The 20,997-nt window shown below is 43.1% G+C and overlaps 2 protein-coding genes across 4 annotated transcripts; one reads left to right on the forward strand and one right to left on the reverse strand.

Moving 5' to 3' along the window:
• The first annotated feature begins 5 nt into the window (after window positions 1-5).
• Window positions 6-20,197, forward strand: LOC138632457 (broad substrate specificity ATP-binding cassette transporter ABCG2-like). Of its 3 annotated transcripts, none has more exons than XM_069718031.1 (20): window positions 6-251; window positions 469-673; window positions 2,027-2,114; window positions 2,205-2,335; window positions 4,940-4,999; window positions 5,415-5,529; window positions 5,655-5,807; window positions 6,154-6,311; window positions 7,175-7,277; window positions 7,410-7,458; window positions 7,548-7,646; window positions 13,772-13,876; window positions 14,478-14,623; window positions 14,898-14,980; window positions 15,224-15,313; window positions 15,717-15,841; window positions 16,476-16,630; window positions 16,827-16,916; window positions 17,145-17,245; window positions 19,668-20,197. In XM_069718031.1, exons 3-20 carry the CDS (start codon window positions 2,058-2,060, stop codon window positions 19,813-19,815), a joined length of 1,968 nt encoding a protein of 655 aa, XP_069574132.1. In that variant the 5' UTR covers window positions 6-251; window positions 469-673; window positions 2,027-2,057; the 3' UTR covers window positions 19,816-20,197. The 3 variants fall into 3 exon arrangements, with proteins under 3 accessions (XP_069574132.1, XP_069574135.1, XP_069574134.1); XM_069718034.1 differs by having other exon boundaries at window positions 550-673; XM_069718033.1 differs by having other exon boundaries at window positions 6-673; window positions 1,999-2,114.
• On the reverse strand, window positions 8,641-10,851 carry LOC138632458 (tripartite motif-containing protein 16-like). Its single transcript, XM_069718035.1, has one exon. It carries the CDS (start codon window positions 10,664-10,666, stop codon window positions 8,852-8,854), a length of 1,815 nt encoding a protein of 604 aa, XP_069574136.1. The 5' UTR covers window positions 10,667-10,851; the 3' UTR covers window positions 8,641-8,851.
• Window positions 20,198-20,997: the final 800 nt, after the last annotated feature.

The raw sequence follows: 20,997 nt of genomic DNA on the forward strand, positions 1-20,997 counted from the left end.
TGTTATTGAAATATAATATATTTATTTATGACATATATATATATATATAAATAATATATTATTGGCTGCAGTATTTGTGTTTACTGTAATTTACCAGTAATTAACGCCCACCTGATGCTGCGACCCTTGACCTTTGAGCTCGTCCACCCTGTTGGGTCTCTGCAGTGCTGCTTTTACAGGCTGAAGTTGGCTGCAGCTGAGACGTGCAGTACTGCGGAGCGACCAGCAGGGGGAGTTGCTGCCCTTCACAAGTAAAATATACAAAAAGCTTCAGTACACTTTTTAAACATTGTAATTCAAATTTCATTTTTATCTCAAACTTTATTTAAGATCCTCTGGAACAAGAGATCATTTTTTTTGCAGATTTAAGAGCCCAAAACGTCGTAAACGTGATAATAAGCTTGTGATATAAATGTGACTATGAAAATGGCCATTTTGCATAATTAATCAAATATTTTTCCCTTTAAGTGCACATTGGACATACTTTACACTGACGTATTGAAGTGCAGGATTTCACCACCAGTCATACAGACTGCCGCCCCTCTTTAGCACGCCTTCAGTTATTAAAACTGGGCTTACCAAACACACGCCGAGTCTCCCGGTCAGAGTCCTCTGGTCAGGTTTGGATGTCCGTCAGCTGCTGCTCTCATCGGCTTATTTCTGACTCCAGCAGGTGAGATCATCTCTTTGTTCTTACTGTTAGTGTTTCAGTAGTTGATTTGATTTTGTTTTTATAAAGATCATTTTAAAGTTTGCTTCTTGAGATGAATTTATTTCAGGTCGAGCTTAAAATGACTGTACAGCTGAAAAGGGGAAATCAAAATTTAGTTTGGCTGCTTCTGAGTTCGACAGATTTGACCTCATCAGCAGTTATTCAGGAAACGTTTCAGTGCAAAAGGCTGAAGGCCAGATGTTACTGAGAGCTGCTGACTGTCCAGATCATTTTGAAATGACCAGTTTTGCTGTTAAGGAAAATAAAATCCAATCATCGAGTCCTTTTACTGGCCGTTCTGGAGCGTTTGATTATATGATGTGGGTTTTTTTGTTGCATTGCAGACGGTGAGATTTTTACAACTTCTTATCTTAGATCACATTTGACCTTCGAAACAGCAGAAACGTGACGTACTTTCCATCAGATTACATTTTTGTTTTGCAGGGTAGTCACGGTATACTGGAATATTATCACTGAAATGGAATTATAATGTCATTTCTTTCTGTCATAACACTGTTCAGAGGAGATTTCTGCTTTCCAGCATAACAGTATGTTTTGCTTTTGCGATAGAAAAAAAAATCTCAAGAGAAAACATTTTATTTTCAACAGCATTTCCACAAATCTTTTTATTTTTTTCAATTAATTATTTTAGTATTAATTACTGCTCCTCTATATTATTGTGTCTTGTTTTGCTGAATATTGCTGTCAATTTCTTTAATGTTTAATTGGTTTATTGTCTTAAGTCTAGTTAAAAGAAGGCCTTTATGTACCCAAATCCACCAAAGCAGGACAAAGCAGCTACCGTTAGCAAGTGGAGTTTCTAACATGACCTGTAACTCTACAACATAAAGAATATTTTGTTTACTTTACAGAATATATTGTGATTGTCACAGTAATTAAACTACAAATTATGGATCTACCAAACAAAAACAAAACATTTAAATGTTACTTGCAATTAATGTTTAAACGTATTTTAAACGAATAAGAGATTTTAAGATTTTGGATTAATATCTGCATTTGGTTTTCTAGTCCGTGACTTTGTGTCCTGTCATGTTGTCTACCTGCTCCCATGTACTGGGTGACAGTTCATTGGTCCATACTGGTCATGTGACCACTGACCAACACACATAAGGAACAGCACAAAGGCAGCTTATTTGTACCTGATGAAGGCCTCAGAGGCTGGAACCTGTTGGCATGAGTTTTTACTCTGATTGAACAGCCATGACTGATTACAGGCTTTTTAATTAATCATCCTCTGGAGCGATGCAGATTTTCAACTCCAGAAGTTTTTGTTATTGTAAAACCTTCCTCCAGTGTTCTGCGTTCAGGAGGGGAGAGTTGAAGGATGTCACGCAGCCGAGTGAAGATGGAGGCCGGGCTCAACGGAGCCTCCAAACACCAGGTACCTTCCTGATGCTGACGGTGCACATTTCAGAGATGTTCGTGATCCCGTGTTGTTGTTTTGCGGGGGGGTGAATGAACTGGATTTCAGTCTGCAGGTTCGGCTCTTCAAGGGCAGGGTGCCACCGTCAGCTTCCACAATATTCACTACAAGGTGAAACAGGGAGGAGGCTGTTTCTGCTGGAAGAAGGCTACGACCAAAGACATCCTCATTGACCTCAGGTGAGTGCACAGCTGTGTCTAAAACTACGGCTCCGGGGCCCAGAATGGGTCACTTAGCATCTTTTTTTGAAACACTGTGTTTGTATGCTTAAATTTAGACAAACTTCTGAATGTTAATGAATAGTTAAAGGACGGGATGAGTAAAAACCTGTCTGACGAAGTACATAATATATATATTATTGATTATAATAATAATAATCAGCCTGAAGGAGCATTAAAGTCATTATTTCTAATTTGCCTACGCAGTTTGGCGAGAAGCTTTCAAACTTACATAATTTTTTTTTCAGCCTTTTCCGTATTTACTTCTCAAAAATCTTCCAGAATTAATCTCAATGCAAGACATTTTTAATTTATTCATCCTATAAACAAATCCTGCCAATTCCATTAAGATCCCATTTGCAGCATTTTAGATGTCACATCTGCACATCCATTTCCAGAAAGCCTTTCCTCCACAGCCCTGAACACAAAGACTCGGCAGCAGGACTCAGGTGACTGAATGTCTGACTCTGACTTCAGTAAACCGAGGCTGCACGATCAATACGTGTGCGGTTATTGTGTGTTTTGTTTGTGTACGTGCCGATCAGGAGCCTACCTGGGGGGCAAACGAGACCCAGGCAGGCCTCCGATCAAACACTCCCACATGTTTGGAGGCGAAGGAAGGAAGTTCGCTTTGTGGTTCCCTCTGCGACACACACACACACACACACACACACACACACACACACACACACACACACACACACACACACACACACAAGAAGCTTGTGAGAAGACAATGACTCTGAGCTTAAACCAACAAACAGGTCTAGTGGCAGGATGCCGGACTGCCTCAACACCTTTGAAGCTGGACTCGGTGTTAAATTCGCAGAAATGTGTCGGATTCTAGTAACCTGAAGAAATGTAGATAAACACTGTTGAGGTAAGAATAAAAGCAAGTGATTTGAAATCTACAAGTTACGATCAAAATGTTCAAGGAACGTTCCTGTTGTGCACAAAAGGAGCGCGGAGCAGGAGGACGTTGAACGGAAGTAAAGACTCGAAGTTACGTCTTTTAATAAACATCAGCACCACACGTTTTTGTGACTTCTGGTACGTCAACATTTTTAGGATCACGAGCAGCTCAGGTGGTTTTGCAGCGAATGTTTTCCCCCTCAGACGCCGCAGAAGGTCCCAGTGGAACTCGGTGTTGACAGTCTGACTCTGGGGGACGAATTCACGGTGACACGACCACTGCCAAGTGTTTGACCCAAAATCTGATGTCTGTGATCTTTGGTCCCTCAGGCAACGCTGCTTTAAGGAAAGCCATGATTCTGTGGTGGAAATCACTGCATGGGCTCAGGAACACTCGGCTGTAAACCCAAATGTTGACCCAAAATCTGCTGTTTGTCTGCTCCAGCTTCAGGTTTCCACGGTGACATCACTAATGTTCAGGTACCAGAGGTCAGAGGTCACGTTAACGTGGGGAACTCAGTGATGATGTTGAACTCTGAACACTTCCTGATGGAGGTCGTTGCTTCCTGCTGCTCCGTGTGCAGCACCGTGCTGCGTTCAGGAACAGACTCTGATTCTTTGATGGCATCTTGTACAGATGTCCACTTTTGTGGATGGAACGATGGATTAATGCCAAATTTTCTACAGATATTCGTGGTTCCCAGCGGATGTACCCCTGTACCTTTGGTGACTCTAACTTTTCAGCTTACTAAATTGTGAGGTTAGCATATCGAGGATTTGAGTAAAACGTTTTTCCAGTTAAACTCGCTGTTGGTCCACCGTTATTAGAACTCACCAAGAAGTCCCGTTTGTTCACGTTGCGTGCCGTAAACACCCGACGACAAACTTTTGCATTCTGCGCTTATTTTCTGTTATGAAAGGTGCGATTGTGTCAAAGTGCGGTGTTACCTGCAGTTTACAGTGGCTGGTATCTCCAGTATTTTACTGTTCAGTGTTTAATCATTAAGAGTTGAAAGTGGTTTCAGTCTGCTTCTTGCCCTCACAGTCTATAGCATGTAAAACTTTACCATCATTTATGATGCTGTGCGTAAAGATCTCACTGACGACTTCACTGGGTTTAAATGGTGTCAAATTCTTCTTCAAACATTTAAACACCGGTTTATACTAAATAAAGTTCACAAGCACGTTTTAGGTTTTTTCATTACGGGATGATGACCGAAGAAACAGCCTCAATGAGCCTCCTACACGTGTTATCACAACGAGGCGGTGAGTTAAATGATTGGTTTGTAGTTTAATTATGAATTGGTGACTTCGGATGGGACTTTTGGTTTTTTCTGTAATGATTGAGTCAAAAATTATTTTCTAAATTACCCCAGTTGTTCTTTTAGTCTAATTTGAGTTGCCCAAATCTTGAACCATGTGTAATCTTTCACAGAAATAAATGAGGGATTGACGTAAAGCAACAGGGAAATAAAGGAAGCGCCATCGTACAGAACAAAACTACTGCGTCGCGGTTACAGTGGATGAAATGTGCCGAACGAGCGAAGTGACGGACTTCGGAAAGTCCTCATCTCTGAAAAAAAAATCACAAAATATCAACTGAAAATTCTTCACATTTCTCCACTAATATTTTCTGTCTCTCTTTTGTCTCAGCGGGATCATGAAGCCGGGTCTGAACTGCATCATGGGAGCGACAGGAAGCGGCAAGTCATCGTGAGTGTTTGTTAAAACAACGAATGGATCATGAACAAACATCCAAACACTGGTCAGGTCTCCGTTTTAACTTTAGTGCAAAATGTAACAAACATTTCTAGAAAATTGGCAGATAAAAATCTGAATGAAAGTAGTTCAACGAGATGAACAGATGGTGGCGCTGATTCTGATGCGGACTAGCTAGCGCTACGTACAAGTTATCAGACGGGCTACATTACAATGCTCGTCTTTGAAGTGACGCCGAACCCTCCAGGAGAGAAAAGACCATTTTTAGCCTCTGGACGCCTTTTCTGATGTCGATTGATTGGTGAACACTTTATGATGAAGTTGATGCGTTAGAGAGCCTCCGCTGAGCCGACAGTTTAAACCTGCCCTGAAGATGGAGCCCGTGACTGGAGGTGGTTTTTCGTTTTAGGTTTCTGGATGTTTTGGCAGCCAGAAAGGACCCCGCCGGTTTGTCCGGAGAAGTCCTGATCGACGGAGCTCCTCAGCCTCCCAACTTCAAGTGTCTGTCTGGATACGTGGTGCAGGTGGGTGAAACGGGCCGGAGGGCAGGAAGAGACGACCCGCAACAATAAGACCAAAGCTGTTCTACTCCGACGTTTCATTGTTTTTAGAAAAACAGAAATTTAAACGTTGTCCTTCCTGTCTGCAGGACGACGTGGTGATGGGAACTCTGACGGTCAGAGAAAACTTCAGCTTCTCGGCGGCGCTGCGTCTCCCGTCGACCGTCACTCAGGAGGAGAAAGAAAGGAAAGTCAACAAACTGATTGGGGAGCTGGGCCTGGGCCGGGTGGCCGACTCCCGGGTGAGAACAGAGGGAGGGCCAAAGAGTTGGCACAAAGACACACCGATAAAAAGAAAGAAAGAGTGAAAGTCAAATCATGAAAGAGTCACAGCAAAGGGAAAGGAAACAACCAAAATGAAAAAAATGGCATCAATTAATTCAGAAATGACAAAATACAATCGAGACGTATGCAAATTTCAGGATGTAGCAAAGAGAACAAAGCAGAAGAGTGACTTGTTCAAAAAAAGAAAGCAAATTAAAGACAAACACAAAGAAAAGTAATGAGGGAAGGAAACAGGCAAGAAAGGATGGAAATGCTGAATGAAAGGAAAGAAGCGTGAAGTCTGAGTCGGCGGTGTTTGTGCAGGTGGGAACTCAGCTGATTCGCGGGATCTCCGGCGGCGAGAGAAAGAGGACAAACATTGGCATGGAGCTGATCATCGACCCGCCCGTCCTCTTCCTGGACGAACCCACCAGAGGCCTCGACGCCAGCACGGCCAACTCTGTGCTGCTGCTGCTCAAGAGGTGAACGCTGTTGGTGCTGCTGACGTCAGGCAGCTTCAACTCCTCCCTAATAATAATAACAATAATAATAATAATAATAATAATAATAATAAACAACCTGGTTTCAACCCAGACAACCAAACCCTGTCTGAACCTTCAAACATCCTTTGAATGTTTCTCCCAAAGTGGACCAAAATGTTGTCACACCTTTTTTTCCCTAAAAGATTTGTATATTTTATGAATAATGAGAATGTTTGTGTCCTTTTTCTTTCAAGAGGAAGCAGCTAAAGTATTTTAGATTACGTATTATTATACACTATATACATAGTACATTATAAGACAACATAGCCTGAAAATAATGTCACGTAAGAATTGCTGTTAAGATTTGAAACACTGTTTTTGTGGTCCAAGAAGAGGTTAGATCATATTTAGTTTCAAGAAAATGTTGTTGTAGCAGGATTGTGCTACCGTGTGAGTCCTGAACACAGACTGAGTCACAGAGTTTTAGTTCAATCGGGCAAATCCAGCTCTCCCTGCGCTCTCCTGCCGTGCCTCCGAGCGCCGGTTCAGTCGCTGCCCCCCCACCCCCCCACTCCTCCAGGTCCTGCTCACTTATAAGGGCGAGACAATCTGACATGATTTGGCTCAGCTGGGCTAATTATCCTCTTCCCGGTACCGTTCCCGGCACCGTTCCCTGAACTACTCCCCCACTCACTCCCCTCTGCAGCTGAGCTGAAACCACACCCCGCCACCACAGTTGTATATATATATATATTTTATTTTTTTATTTTTTATTTTTTTCTTTACGGCCTGAAATTAGCAACTTTCACTCGCTAACAGGACATTAGGTTTAATCCGTGTTTTTTTCTTGCTGTTTTTTGCAGGATGGCGAATCACGGTCGCACCATCATCCTCTCCATCCACCAGCCTCGATACTCCATCTACCGCCTGTTCGACAGTCTCACCCTGCTTGTCAACGGCAAACAGGTCGCTCACGAGCGCTGCTTAGTGGAATACTTTTAACATTATCACCTGATTTACTTCAGTCCTTATCTGGGGAAAAAACAAAACAGCATTTATGGTGTTAATTCCTGTTTTGTCTTTAAATGCAACGACCAGGTTTACCACGGCCCGGCGCAGAGAGCACTGCAGTACTTCTCAGACATCGGTAAGAACGCCGGGTGAAGCTCAATCCAACATGACACGACAGGACGTAAAGGTGACGTTTGTAAGTCGGTTTGGACTCTTACTTCCCAGGATACACCTGTGAGCCTCACAACAACCCCGCAGACTTCTTCCTGGACGTCATCAACGGAGACTCGACCGCCGTCGCCCTCAGCAGCGAGGACGCAGAAGGTGCGTGAGTTCCTTCTTATGGACATAAAAGGCAGTGGGGAAAAAGTCCTCGTAGTAGAAGTCAAAATAGAATTACTTCATTAGAAAAAAAACATTGATGGAAACTATCAGTTTTATGTTATTATCACTGGACAGTTGTTATTGATGAACCAACCCTCAAATGAATGCTTCGTCTAGCTGACGCTGTGAAGGACCAGGCAGGGGAAGTCATTAACTCACATCAAACGGCCTCTTTTCAGAGCAAATTATAAAAAATGACAAAAATTTGTTGTTGACCTTTATAATATTTTGCGAAGTTTAGCAGAATTTCTGCTTTTTTCTTCATGGATGAATATTTACTCAGGTCAGATGTTACTATTGTTCTATCAAACCCAAATCAATAAGGACAGTAATCAATAATCACAGCCTGCTTACTGCAGTGGAGCGTGGCTGGACAGATGACACAGTTCTGATTCAGGACAAACTAAAGACTTTCAGAGCCTCCATCAGCTGCAGAGACCCTGTGACGCAAAATCCGACACTTCGTCCTCATCAGCCTCGGAAACATCTTCACCTGCAGAGCTGTTGTCATCAAACCCTCCAATATCAAAGACAAATGCTGTTCTGCACTAAACCTGTCGCCCAGGTGCTGCGGCATCATCTTACCATGACAGTAAACCAAACAGACTCACCTCTCTGGCGTTGAGTCGAGTTTCTGCATCGTGAGACAACACTGCCCCCATCAGGTCAAACTAGAAATTACAACATTACCCTGTATACTTTTTTACCAGCATGCTTTTAATGAAAAAATGCAATCGTACACACTTTTTAGAGAATCATAAAGAACAAAAAAAACAATAATGATTTTAATCATTTAACATTTTAACCTGAGAACATTAATGACAAAATTGTTTTATCTGAAATCAAACAAATATTACTGAATCATTTAAAGGGCAGACAGATGTTCACGATGTTCTTGAATCATTTAAAGGGCAGACAGATGTTCACGATGTTCTTGAATCATTTAAAGGGCAGACAGATGTTCACGATGTTCTTGAGCAGCGAGAGTTTCCAGGAAGGAGCGCCGCATCAACAAAACAAGAAGCGATAAGATGTCCAAGCAGCAGCTATGAAGACGGACCGACAGCTGATCTCTGTGCAGTGAAGGAAACACTGAAATGCACATTTTAACCAGCGGTTCCTGAAATCACTGAAATCACTGCAGTCTATTTGACTTTAATGAACTCAGCCTTGTCTCCATAACTCAATGTCCCAAGTCCAGCGTGGAGCCGCTGAGTGAAGGAGGTCTGGACTCTGTGGAGGAGAGTCATGGTTTTAGAGACGCTGTAGAAAGACAGAATACCTGCTGGGTGATCCAGGTACACTCCGACTCTGGAGGACAGAGGACCTGAGACCTCAGTACGGACATTGTTGTGGTAAAATATATAACTGTCTGTTTTACAAAATAATGACCAAGATTTGTCATTGAATCCAAACCACTCTGCTCTGCTGGTGTTCTTGTATGCGACTGCTACATTAACTCCTCTTCCTCTCCTCTCCACCTCCCAGTAACAACGTCCAATCAGACTCTCTCTACTCAGGACCTGAAAACGCCGATGAGCAAATCTGTTTCGATGATCAGAACAAGAATGTTCTTGATTCACTGACGTTACTTTTCTGTTCCCTTCAGATAATAACAGATTTCTGTTTGCTGTGTTTGGATCCAGAGTGATTTCTCGTGAATATCTTAAGAACTCAGCTCTGGTCTTTGGTTCTGGTCCTGACAGTAAAACGTCCACTCCACTAACAGTCTTTGAGATGTTTGTCCGTCCGTCCCTCAGAGCGTCCTGTAGTAAATCTCTGGTCTTTGGTTCTGGTCCTGACAGTAAATCGTCCACTTCACTAACAGTCTCTGAGATGTTTGTCTGTCCATCCCTCAGAGCGTCCTGTAGTAAATCTCTGGTCTGTGACACAGCTGCTGTCACTTCCTTAAAGTAGGTGAGAGGCCGAGTGTTGCTGCTGGATGAGTGTGTGGACTCTCCGAGTGCTGACAGTGAGGAGAAGCTCTGCAGGAACTCGTGATCCTCCGTGTGTGAGAGCTTCTCCAGCTCGCCGTCTTTCCTCTTCAGCTCAGCGACCTCCTGCTGCAGCTTCTCCTGAAGCTCTCTGACTCGACTCACTTGGGTTTCCTGCTGAGATCTGATCTCCTGCTTCACATCGCGCATCATCTGGGTGAAGATCTCCTCGCTGTGCTCCACTGCTTCATCAGCGGAGGCGTTGATGGCCTCCACCTCCTGCTGAAGCAGCAGCTCATCTTCCTCTTGCTTCTTGATTCTCTGCTGGAGGTTTCGTCGACTCCCCTCGAGCTCCTTCTGCTTCTCCGTCCTTTCTGCTGCAGCTGAGACGGTGTCGTGGTCTTTATGTTCCTCCATTAAACAGAGAGAACAGATAATCTGACGATCGGTGCGGCAGAAGATCTTCATCACCTCATCGTGACGAGAGCAGATGTTCTCCTGGAGCTTCTTGGAGGGGTCGGCCAGCTTGTGTTTCTTGAATGGAGGTGCACCACAGTGAGGGTGGAGGTGATTTTCACAATAAGAAGCCGGACAGACTAAACAGGACTTGGTGGCTTTCAGCTTCCTCCCAGTGCAGACATCACAGGCCACATCTTCAGGTCCAGCATAGCAGTGATCATCAGGAGCAGCTCCGAGTCCCGTCTTCTTCAGCTCCTCCACTAAAGCTGTCAACATGGTGTTTTTCACCAGGACAGGCCTCTGTGTGAACGTCTTCCTGCACTGAGGACAGCTGTAGACTCCCGTCCCGTCCTCTTCATCCCAGTGGTCTTTATTACACTTCATACAGTAGCTGTGACCACAGGAAAGAGTCACCGGATCCTTCAGTGGATCCAGACAGATGGAACAAGAGAAGGTTTGTGGGTCCAGCTGAACTCCTTTCTGCTCCATTTTATCTCTCAGCAGCAGCGACTGAGAGTTTCTGTCTCGTAGAAGTGAAACTAGTCTGAGCTCTGATCTACAAATCATGTGTCTGTGCAGTGAACGGAGCGCTGACTCATCATCATGTTGGTTCCACCCATGTTCACACTGCAGATCTGAGGGGAGGGAACAAGGAAGTGTGTTTCAGAGCAGGAAGAGGAGGGAGCGGTTATCAGGCTCCGACTTGTTCCAGGAAGACAAGCAGCTGGTTCTGAGTTTAACCCTTCGTTCACAGCAGAGCTCATTTAAAAACGTCTGCTCTGTTTTTAGGTGGTGCGTTTCAATTCAATTCAATTCAATTTTATTTATATAGCGTCAAATCACAACACGGTTATTTCATGGCACTTAACACATTAAAGCCCTTACAGCAAGACTTTACAATATTATACAGAGAAACCAACAATTCAACAATTCAACAATTCCCACATAAACTTGGAGGGAAAAACTCCTCTTTAAGGGAGAAAAACCTCCAACAGAGGGAAGAAAAACTCCCTTTAACAGGAAGAAACCTCCGACAGAACCAGGATCAGAGGTGGGCGGAGCATCTGTTAACAGAACCAGGATCAGAGGTGGGCGGAGCATCTGTTAACAGAACCGGGCTCAGAGGTGGGCGGAGCATCTGTTAACAGAACCAGGATCAGAGGTGGACGAGCATCTGTTAACAGAACCAGGATCAGAGGTGGGCAGAGCATCTGTTAACAGAACCAGGCTCAGAGGTGGGCGGAGCATCTGTTAACAGAACCAGGATCAGAGGTGGGCGGAGCATCTGTTAACAGAACCAGGATCAGAGGTGGACGAGCATCTGTTAACAGAACCAGGATCAGAGGTGGGCAGAGCATCTGTTAACAGAACCAGGATCAGAGGTGGGCGGAGCATCTGTTAACAGAACCAGGATCAGAGGTGGGCGGAGCATCTGCCTCGACCGGTTGGGGTGAGAGGAGAGCAGAGAGAGAAAAGGACAGCATAGAGATAGAAGAGAAGAACTGTTGGTGGAGACGACAATCACAGAGCAGAGACATGTAGCTCCATGACGGGACATCTGGAAAAGAAAGAAGAGAAACTACACGAGTGAAGGAACTGAATGGAGACAACAGATAATAAGAAGAAACTATGGGAGAGAAGAAGATGGTGAGGTATGAGTCAGTTAAAGAGTAGGAGGAAAGAAAAGAAGCTCAGCATGTAACGAGGTCCCCCAGCAGCCTCGGCCTATAACAGCATAACTAAGGGTTGGTTCAGGTCTACCTGAGCCAGCCCTAACTATAGGCTTTATCAAAAAGGAACGTTTTGAGTCTAATCTTAAAGCTAGAGAGGGTTTCTGCCTCTCCAACACAAACTGGGAGCTGGTTCCACAGGGGAGGAGCCTGAAAACTGAAGCTCCGCCTCCCATTCTACTTCTGGAAACTCTGGGAACCACAAGTAGACCAGCGTACTGAGAGAGAAGTGCTCTGCTAGGATTATATAGTTCTATAAGATCTCTAAGACATAATGGAGCCTGGTCATGTAGAGCTTTGTAAGTCATCAAGATCATTTTAAATTCTATTCTTGATTTCACAGGAAGCCAGTGAAGAGAAGATAAAACTGGAGAAATATGATCTCTCTTGTTAAATCCTGTCAGTACTCTTGCTGCAGCATTTTGGATCAGCTGCAGGTTTTTAATGAGTAATTTGGACATCCTAACAACAAGGAATTACAATAATCTAGTCCAGAAGTAACAAACACATGAATGAGTTTTTCTGCGTCACGCTGAGGAAGGATTTTCCTGATTTTATTAATATTACGTAGATGAAAGAAGGCAGTTCTGGAGATTTGCTTTATATGGTGTCTAAAGGACAAATCCTCATCAAAGATGACTCCAAGGTTCCTCACAGTTTTGCTGGAGGCCAAGACAACGTCATCTAGAGTAACTAAGTGATTACAGAAAGAGTTTCTGAGGTGTTTAGGACCAAATACAAGAACTTCTGTTTTGTCTGAATTTAGAAGCAGGAAGTTTTCGGTCATCCAGGCCTTTATGTCTTTTAGACAGGCTTCAAGTTTTACTAGCTGATTAGTTTCATCTGGTTTTATAGAAAGATATAGCTGAGTGTCATCTGCATAACAATGGAAGTTGATGCAGTGCTTCCTGATGACATCTCCTAATGGAAGCATGTACAAAGTAAAAAGTATTGGGCCCAACACTGAGCCTTGTGGAACTCCATAACTAACTCTTGTTTGTCTGGAAGACTCATTGTTGACATGAACAAACTGAAATCTATCTGATAAGTAGGATTTGAACCAGTCTAATGCAGTTCCTTTCATCCTCGTAACGTCTTCTAATCTCTGTAATAAGATCGTATGATCAATCGTATCAAAAGCAGCACTGAGGTCCAGAAGAACAAGTACAGAGATGAGTCCATTATCTGAGGTTAATAAAAGGTCGTTAGTAACTTTCACCAGAGCTGTTTCTGTGCTATGATGAACTCTAAAGACTGAACATCTTCAAACAGATCATTCCTTTGTAAATGATCACAAAGTTGATTTGCAACAACTTTTTCAAGGATCTTAGAAATAAACGTCAGGTTGAAAATTGGTCTGTAGTTTCCTAAAACAGCTGATCAAGAGTTGTCTTTTTAAGTAAAGGTTGAATTACAGCCACTTTAAAAGTCTGCGGTACATAGCCGGTTACAATAGATAGGTTGATCTGATCTAATATGGAAGTATTAATTAAAGGGAAGACTTCCTTAAAAAGTTTAGTCTGTCTCTGGTTCCAGAGATTCTCCCCAATTCAACATTTTACTGACGACAACAACTTAAATACAGTCAAATACAGTCAACGATAAACAGAAAGTAAACACTGCTGCAGAAGTAAACTGTAAAACTGGACTGACTGAGTTGAGGAGCTTCAATCTGCACTGCAGCTTTTAGCAGGACGATGGCGCCCTCTTGTGTTGTAACTTGTTAACCCGCAAGAAGACGAGGACTCGTCACTGATGGGCTGCAGGGCACAAAAGGTCAACCTCCATTGAAAGGATGAAATAAATAGTAGATATTGGGCAACAAAAAGTTTTAAAAAAAAACTCTCCCCCTTCAATGGCCGCCCAGCTCTCCAGTAACTTCCATTCGGTCCATACACTTGGACCTGTCCAGATGTTTCTGAATGCCTCTTTCTTTGTCCAGATCCAGATTCCAGCGCACTGTCAATGTCCAGAAGAGGGATCGAGGACAAACTGGTGGAGGAGTACAAGAACAGCCACAACTTCAAACAGACCAAAGCAGATCTGGGTGGGTACGAAAAGGTCACCGGGTCGATCGTCTTACGTGTCTGAATGTCCGAAACTGCTTCAGACATTGAAACGTTTACATTAAATGCTCTTACGAAGTGCCCATAGTAAAGCTTTCAGAGATTCTTGAAACAAAAAAACTAAGTTTAAATTGAATTAATGCGTCAACATTTGAATTTTAGGTTTAATTTTCTAGTACCCTGGAAAAACGCTTCCTCAACAGGAAGTTTTATGACAGCTCGCAAGTAACGAGGAATCTCTTTAGATTTGGGAGCCAAAACAAACTGCAACATATCATTAGAAATAAAGAAGGAATAGGTGTTGGAAATGCCAAAAATCGTACTCTAAAATTAAACACGAGTTCCAGTCCAGGGGCTCACGGGGTTGGTGGTGCCCAATGTCAGGGTAAGAGAAAGGACAATACAAACAACCAGAGATGCAATACAACCTCCAAAGACACAACAAAATGAATTATCCACCATTACTATTACTTTACAGGCAACATAACAAGCAGCAACGTAAACTGAGAGCTTCACTTCAGACAGAAATGACACTTTATTATTCGACATTTTAAAACCTTTTCCACTTTCTGTCTCTCCCAGAAAGAATAGTTCAGGGAAAGAAGATGGCCGCCTCCGCTGCCTCCAGAACCATCACCTACAGCACCAGTTTCATGACACAGTTCAAATGGGTTCTGAAGAGGACGTTCCGTAACCTCATGCTCAACCCTCAGACCTCCATCGCTCAGGTAGGAACGCCGAGCACGCTTGAGTTGGTTAACTGCTCTGCAGAAGTTCAAACTTCATGTCAATAAAACACGCTTCACGTTTCTTTCTAAAGTCACTTGAGCACCATCTAGTGGCTTTAAAAGGAACTGCAGCATCAGAAACTCAGTTTTATTTTTTCTGTCGCCGTCACAAAATGATTTGGTGTATTTGTCTAAATATTGAAACGTTCCTTGAACATATGGAGCCGTTCACTACAGCTACTTCCATTGATTACTGTGACTTCCTTTTGTTTAGGTTGCAGTAACGGCGTTCCTCGCTGTGGTTGTCGGAGCCATCTTCTTTGATGTCAAGGAGGATCAGAGTGGAATACAGAACAGGTGTTTTACTCTTTTCTATTGTAGTTCAGCAACTGCTGCAGTAGAGTTAGTCAGTGGCATGCTTGCGTATATAACTGGAGCAGCAGATGTGACTGCAATAAGATACTGTATCTGCAGTAAAAGTGTCAGTTTTGTTCATGAGCTGTGAAGTTTTTCAGTGTAAAAATGTTAAACTACAATAAGTTTTGTCGCATTCTCGTGTGAGAATTTTGGATCTGATTGTTTACTGGGTCGTGTTTTCAGGGTCGGCGCTCTCTTCTTCATCACTGTGAATCAGTGTTTCAGCTCGCTGTCGTCGGCCGAACTCTTCATCTCAGAGAGGAAACTCTTCATGTGGGTCCAACATGTACTTCTGATATTTTTTACTAACTACTAACACAATAAATGCAAAAAAGTGAAAAATGTACATTCTTGTACTGAAACTGTCTATTTTGCTTCATTTTTATTTAGAACTTTTAAATCTTTCATAGACTTTATCTCACCTCATCAGACTTTTAAGTTGGGTTTTTATTTTACAAATTGAAAAATTGGAGAAATTAATATGTGCAAATTTTTCCGAATGTTTTCTTCCCATGAATGATTGCGGTTTTATTAATTAGAACAAGACTAACAATACAATGTAGTGGTGGAAATAATAACAATGATTGCCGTGCAAAAAGATGGTTGCAGGTTGCAATTAAGGTTTTTCCAGAGTTCGTAGTAATAAAACTTTCAGTTTTTTTTTCTCTCTCGGCAGTCACGAGTATATCAGCGGCTACTACAGGCTGTCTGTCTACTTCCTGAGTAAGATCCTGTCTGACATCATCACGCTGAAGACCATCCCCGCCACCGTCTTCAGCTGCGTGGCGTACTTCATGATCGGTGGGTAGCAGACATAACAAGGTTTTTATTTATCTACTAATCATGAGGCAGAAAGTTCTATTTTAATAAATGCTAAATTGTTGAAGTCAGTTTATCAAGGAAAAATAGACTGTTGGTCACATTTTCTGACATTATTTATTGATTCTTTGAAAATATAATTGACAGATTAATCAACATTGATTAAGACTCATTTACCAAGTTTAAAACTCGGCCCTTTTTGTTTTGCAGTGCATATTTCCATTTCAGTTTATTTCATTCTCAATATATCTTAAAAGTTTTTATAGTTTCTTTAATTATAAATGGTTTGTGTTTCTAAAATTCAGATTGTTTAGTGTTGCTTCGCTCTGAAATCAGATGCAATATTAAGCTTCATTTGAGGATAAATATATGCTTCTTTTTTTTTAGATACAAATAAAAACATCTCTACTTGCACTGCTACTTTTATTTTCCGTTTTCCTTTTTTAGTCATTAAATAATATACTTGGATTACTTTTCCAAAGAAATGCTCGCAATTTGTACATTGTTGCTTATAATTATAACCTCGGTTCTTTTATGTGTGTCTCTGTGTGTGTGTGTGTGTGTGTGTGTGTGTGTGTGTGTGTGTGTGTGTGTGTGTGTGTGTGTGTGTGTGCAGGTTTAAAGCCCACCGCCGGGGCCTTCTTCTTCTTCATGTTGACCGTGACTCTGGTCGCCTACACATCCACCGCCATGGCTCTGGCCATCTCAGCCGACCAGTCGGTGGTGGCCATCGCCAACATCTTCATGACCATCACCTCCGTCTTCATGATGGTGCTGCGCACACACACATCAACACACACCAGTTACAAACACTTACACAAGCTGTCGCATTGTGGTTCTGGAAGTAGCCGTCCCAATGAAGCTGGAGTAGGCAGTGCTCTTTGGGGTCGTTGGTCAAAACCTCCATAATCACTTCATTTATTAATAGATTTGACCATCTCACCTGCTTCTCTGTCTTCTTCTGTAGATCTTTGCAGGTTTGCTGGTGAATCTTCCGTCCATCGTCAGCTGGCTCGCCTGGTTAAAATATCTCAGTATACCCAGATATGGTCTCAGTGTATGTACACACACCATCACCTCTACATTCAGATAACACACTCTAGTCTATGAACCTTTTTGAAGAATTCTTTTGTGTCTGTAGCACTTTTTAGTCAAATAAACCATAAACTCTCTTCTGTGGTGTTCATATTCAGTAAAAACATCTGAAGAATCTTCCTGTACTTTGAAGAATGTGTTTTTAAAGCTGTGGGATTATATGCATGTTGTTTTCTCTGCTTCTCTTCAGGCCCTGCAGGCTAACGAGTTCACTGGGCTGAACTTCTGCGGCAGGTTAAACATCAGCATCGCTGGACCTGCGCAAGAAGCTCTGACACCCACACTAACCAAGTACAGAAACTAATGATGAGATGGAACTGCTTTAAAAGTATGACGAGGTCACATGTCAAAAGAGAACAGCAGGTGCTACAGTTTGTGTCACAGTGATGGCTCCCCCCTCTGGACAGCATCGCACATTACATCCACACATATTTGTTAGTTAAACAAATGTTTGACTAAAAAGGGAACCAGTTACTATTCTAGTTAATTAGAGTGGTAGTCCGTTAGTTAGTTGGTTTCTTACTTTGATAAATTGTGAAGATGTAAGTGGTTTAAAAAGTGAACATGCTAGTTAATTGGTTGCTGATGTGGAAGTCTTGCCAGTTTGCTGGTTAGTCAGATAAACAGGTAAAGATGGTTCCTTCTTTTTTGTGGAAATAATCAATTACAAATGGTGACACTTATTACTTACCTACCTGCTTAGTTTAAGTCTGAGTGATTACTTATTTACATAAAGATGTGACCAAATTAGTTAGTTAGTTATTAAGTCACTTACCTACTTAAGCTGTCAGTAAGATGGTTGGTTACATGTTAGTGATTTTCGTGCTTATTTAGTTATGTAAAAGGAGAGCATGACTGGTTGCTTCACGAATGAGCTCCCCAGCTTGTTAACTAGTTAAAAGGTTAAAAAAAAAATAAAGGGAACACTTAAACAACATCCTAGATCTCAATGAATGAAATATTCCAGTTCAAATGTTTATTCATCACATAGTGGAATGTGTTGAGAACAAAATAACATCAGAATGATCAATGGAAATCAGAATCATTATCCATGGAGGTCTGGATTCAGAATCATACTCCAAATAAAAGTGGACAAATCAGATCACAGGCTGATCCAACTTCTGTGGAGATTCCTGAAGACAAGTCCAAATGAGGCTCAGTAGTGTGTGTGTCCTCCACGTGCCTGTATCACTCCCTACAACGCCTGGGCATGCTCCTGATGAGACCACGGATGTTCTCCTGAGGGATCTCCTCCCAGACCCGGATCAAAGCATCGGTCCACTCCCGGACAGTCTGCGGTGGACGTGGCGTCGGCGGACGGAACGAGACGCGATGTCCCGGATGTGCTGGACTGGATTCAGGTCTGGGGACGGACGGGCCGGTCCGGAGCGTCGACGCCATCATCGTGCAGGAACTGCTGACACACTCCAGCCACATGAGGCCGAGCATTGTCCTGCATCAGAAGAACCCAGGACCCGCTGCACCAGCAGATGGTCTTCAACGGGTCTGAGGATCTCATCCCGGGACCTAATGGCAGTCAGGGTACCTCTGGCTAGCACACGGAGGGCTGCGCCGCCCTCCGAAGAAACGCCTCCCCGGACCGTCGCTGACCCGCCGCCGAACCGGTCCCGCTGGAGGATGTTGCAGGCAGCAGAACGTTCTCCACGGCGTCTCCAGACTCCGTCACGTCTGTCACATGTGCTCAGTGGGAACCTGCTCTCATCCGTGAAGACCGCAGGGCGCCGACGGAGAAGCTGCCGATCTCGGTGTTCTCCGGTAAAGTCCGGTCTCCCCGCACGGTGTCGGGCTGTAAGCACAGACCCCACTTGTGGACGTCGGGCCCTCGTACCGCCCTCATGGAGTCTGTTTCTGACAGTTTGAGCAGAAACATGCACATTAGTGGCCTGCTGGAGGTCATTTTGTAGGGCTCTGGCAGCGCTCCTCCTGCTCCTCCTTGCACAAAGGAGCAGATAGCGGTCCCGCTGCTGGGTTGTTGTCCTCCTACGGCCCCCTCCACGTCTCCTGGTGGACCGGCCCGTCTCCCGGTATGTCCTCCGTCCTCTTGACACTGTGCTGACAGACACAGCAAACCTTCTTGCCACAGCTTGCATTGATGTGCCATCCTGGATGAGCTGCACTACCTGAACAACTTCTGTGGGTTGGAGACACCTCATGCTCCCTCTAGTGGTGAGGACACTGGCAAAATGCAAAAGGGACCAACGATCACCCAGAAAGGACGAGGACAGAGAACCGGTCTGTGGTCACCACCTGCAGAACCGTTCCTTTATAGGGTTGTCTTGATAATTGCCTCATTTCCACCTGTTTGTTCCATTTGTACAACAGCAGGTGAAACTGATCCTCAATCAGTGTTGATCCGAACTGGACAGCTTGATTTCACACAAGTGGGATTGATTGGAGTTACATTGAGTTTTTAAGTGTTCCCTTTATTTTCTTCAGCAGTGTATGTTAGTAGCTCGGTGGTTAGTTACCTAACCAGCCTGTGTTTACTGTCTGACTGTGCGTTAGTTACTCGTTGAACCTGCCACTCAGATCGTTGGATTAACATCCATGTATTTACACAGATAAATTACTCAGGCAGTTGATAACATTATCAGACTGTGCATTTATTTGGTTGATCGGTCCATCAGCATGTTGAAGGCTGTAATCAGCTGAGTGGTTTGGTTGAAGAGGAACCTTTGTTTTGTGTTTCCAGTTGCACCGGGGAAGCTTTTCTGTTGGAGCAGGGCGTCGATTACTCCACCTGGGGCCGCTGGCAGAACCATGTGGCTCTGAGCATCATGACCATCTGCTTCCTCACCATCGCTTATCTCAAACTGCGCTTCATCAGGAAGTTCACCTAGACCTTCATCATCATCATCATCATCATCATCATCATTATCATCACTATAGTAACATAATCCAAAACTCTGCAGCTCAGGACTGTGGTGGTCCATCGTTCTGCAGATATGATTTTTAGGTTCAGTTTTGCATTTACAGTAGTTTCAATTAATAAACAGTAAGATCTGTAATACTGCTGATTTGTTCATAAAATTATGGTTCTTGTTCATGAAGGTTGTTATAAAGACATTATTGATTATTTTCCCCTCCTTACTAACACTGTAGCACTTACCTGTATCAACTCATCATAAACTGTATCCTAATTTTTGCACTTTAAAATTCAGTCACTCAAATTCAAAAATGTAATATTTATGAATTTTTACAAAATAAAATACTGAATTTACATTTGGAATCTCTGTTCTGCACATTTTTTAAGTCCCCACCACTTCTTTAAAAATATATCTTCCAGTCAGATTAGAGATTGTTTTGAGGGCTCATGCAAACACCTGCTTAATTGGTGCTAAACACGAAGCACAGCTGAAGCTGATGGGAATGTTATAATAGTTTTACAGGTATTTGGTCGTAAACCAAAGAACAAATACAATTTTTGAGCTGATGATGGCGCTAGTGAGAAAAACTTAAGGCATCACCAAAGTTATTCAAATGAATCCAGAGGGGAACATGAAGTTTCAGGGAAATCCTTTCATGTGTCATGGAAATGTCCTTTCAGTACATTTTACTCAAAACCATAAATGAAGACCTCATGGTGGCGCTAGAGGAACAGTCAGACGCTCACCAAAGTCAGTAGGACTCATCCTCTGGGTACCATGAATGTGTGAACCAAATTTCATTCCAATCCATCCTGTATTTGTTGACATATTTGAGTCCACAATCAGCTGCAGCGCGGCCTTTTTGTTTGGATATCACAAGGTGAAGGGAGAGGATGATGAATATAAAACACACCTGGAAAGATCAGCGCGCTACGGTTGACTGTACAGTAGGTGTGTTTATGTAAACAGACCCTCGCTACCATAGCAACCACTGCTCTAAACAGTCAAGTGTGTGTGTGTGTGTGTGTGTGTGTGTGTGTGTATGTGGAAATCTCTTGTTCCGCTTGAGTAACACCTGTAACGGGATCCAGGTAGCGAGCTGCTGTGGACAAAATCATTGTGTGGGAAGTGAGTGAGTAACTTTTTCCATAAATT

This window comes from Brachyistius frenatus, unplaced genomic scaffold (genome assembly GCF_029030835.1).
Source record: "Brachyistius frenatus isolate BFR_SWC_R1_liver_20210118 unplaced genomic scaffold, ASM2903083v1 Contig_184, whole genome shotgun sequence".
NCBI classification, from domain to species: domain Eukaryota; kingdom Metazoa; phylum Chordata; class Actinopteri; family Embiotocidae; genus Brachyistius; species Brachyistius frenatus.

Coding starts and splice junctions, on each gene's coding strand:
- LOC138632458 (XM_069718035.1), bottom strand. CDS start 10,666: ATGATTTGTAGATCAGAGCTCAGACTAGTTTCACTTCTACGAGACAGA.
- LOC138632457 (XM_069718033.1), top strand. CDS start 2,058: ATGTCACGCAGCCGAGTGAAGATGGAGGCCGGGCTCAACGGAGCCTCC. Junction 7,647..13,771: donor CAGCAGCGAGGACGCAGAAG/GTGCGTGAGTTC, acceptor TTCTTTGTCCAG/ATCCAGATTCCAGCGCACTG. Junction 13,877..14,477: donor ACAGACCAAAGCAGATCTGG/GTGGGTACGAAA, acceptor TGTCTCTCCCAG/AAAGAATAGTTCAGGGAAAG.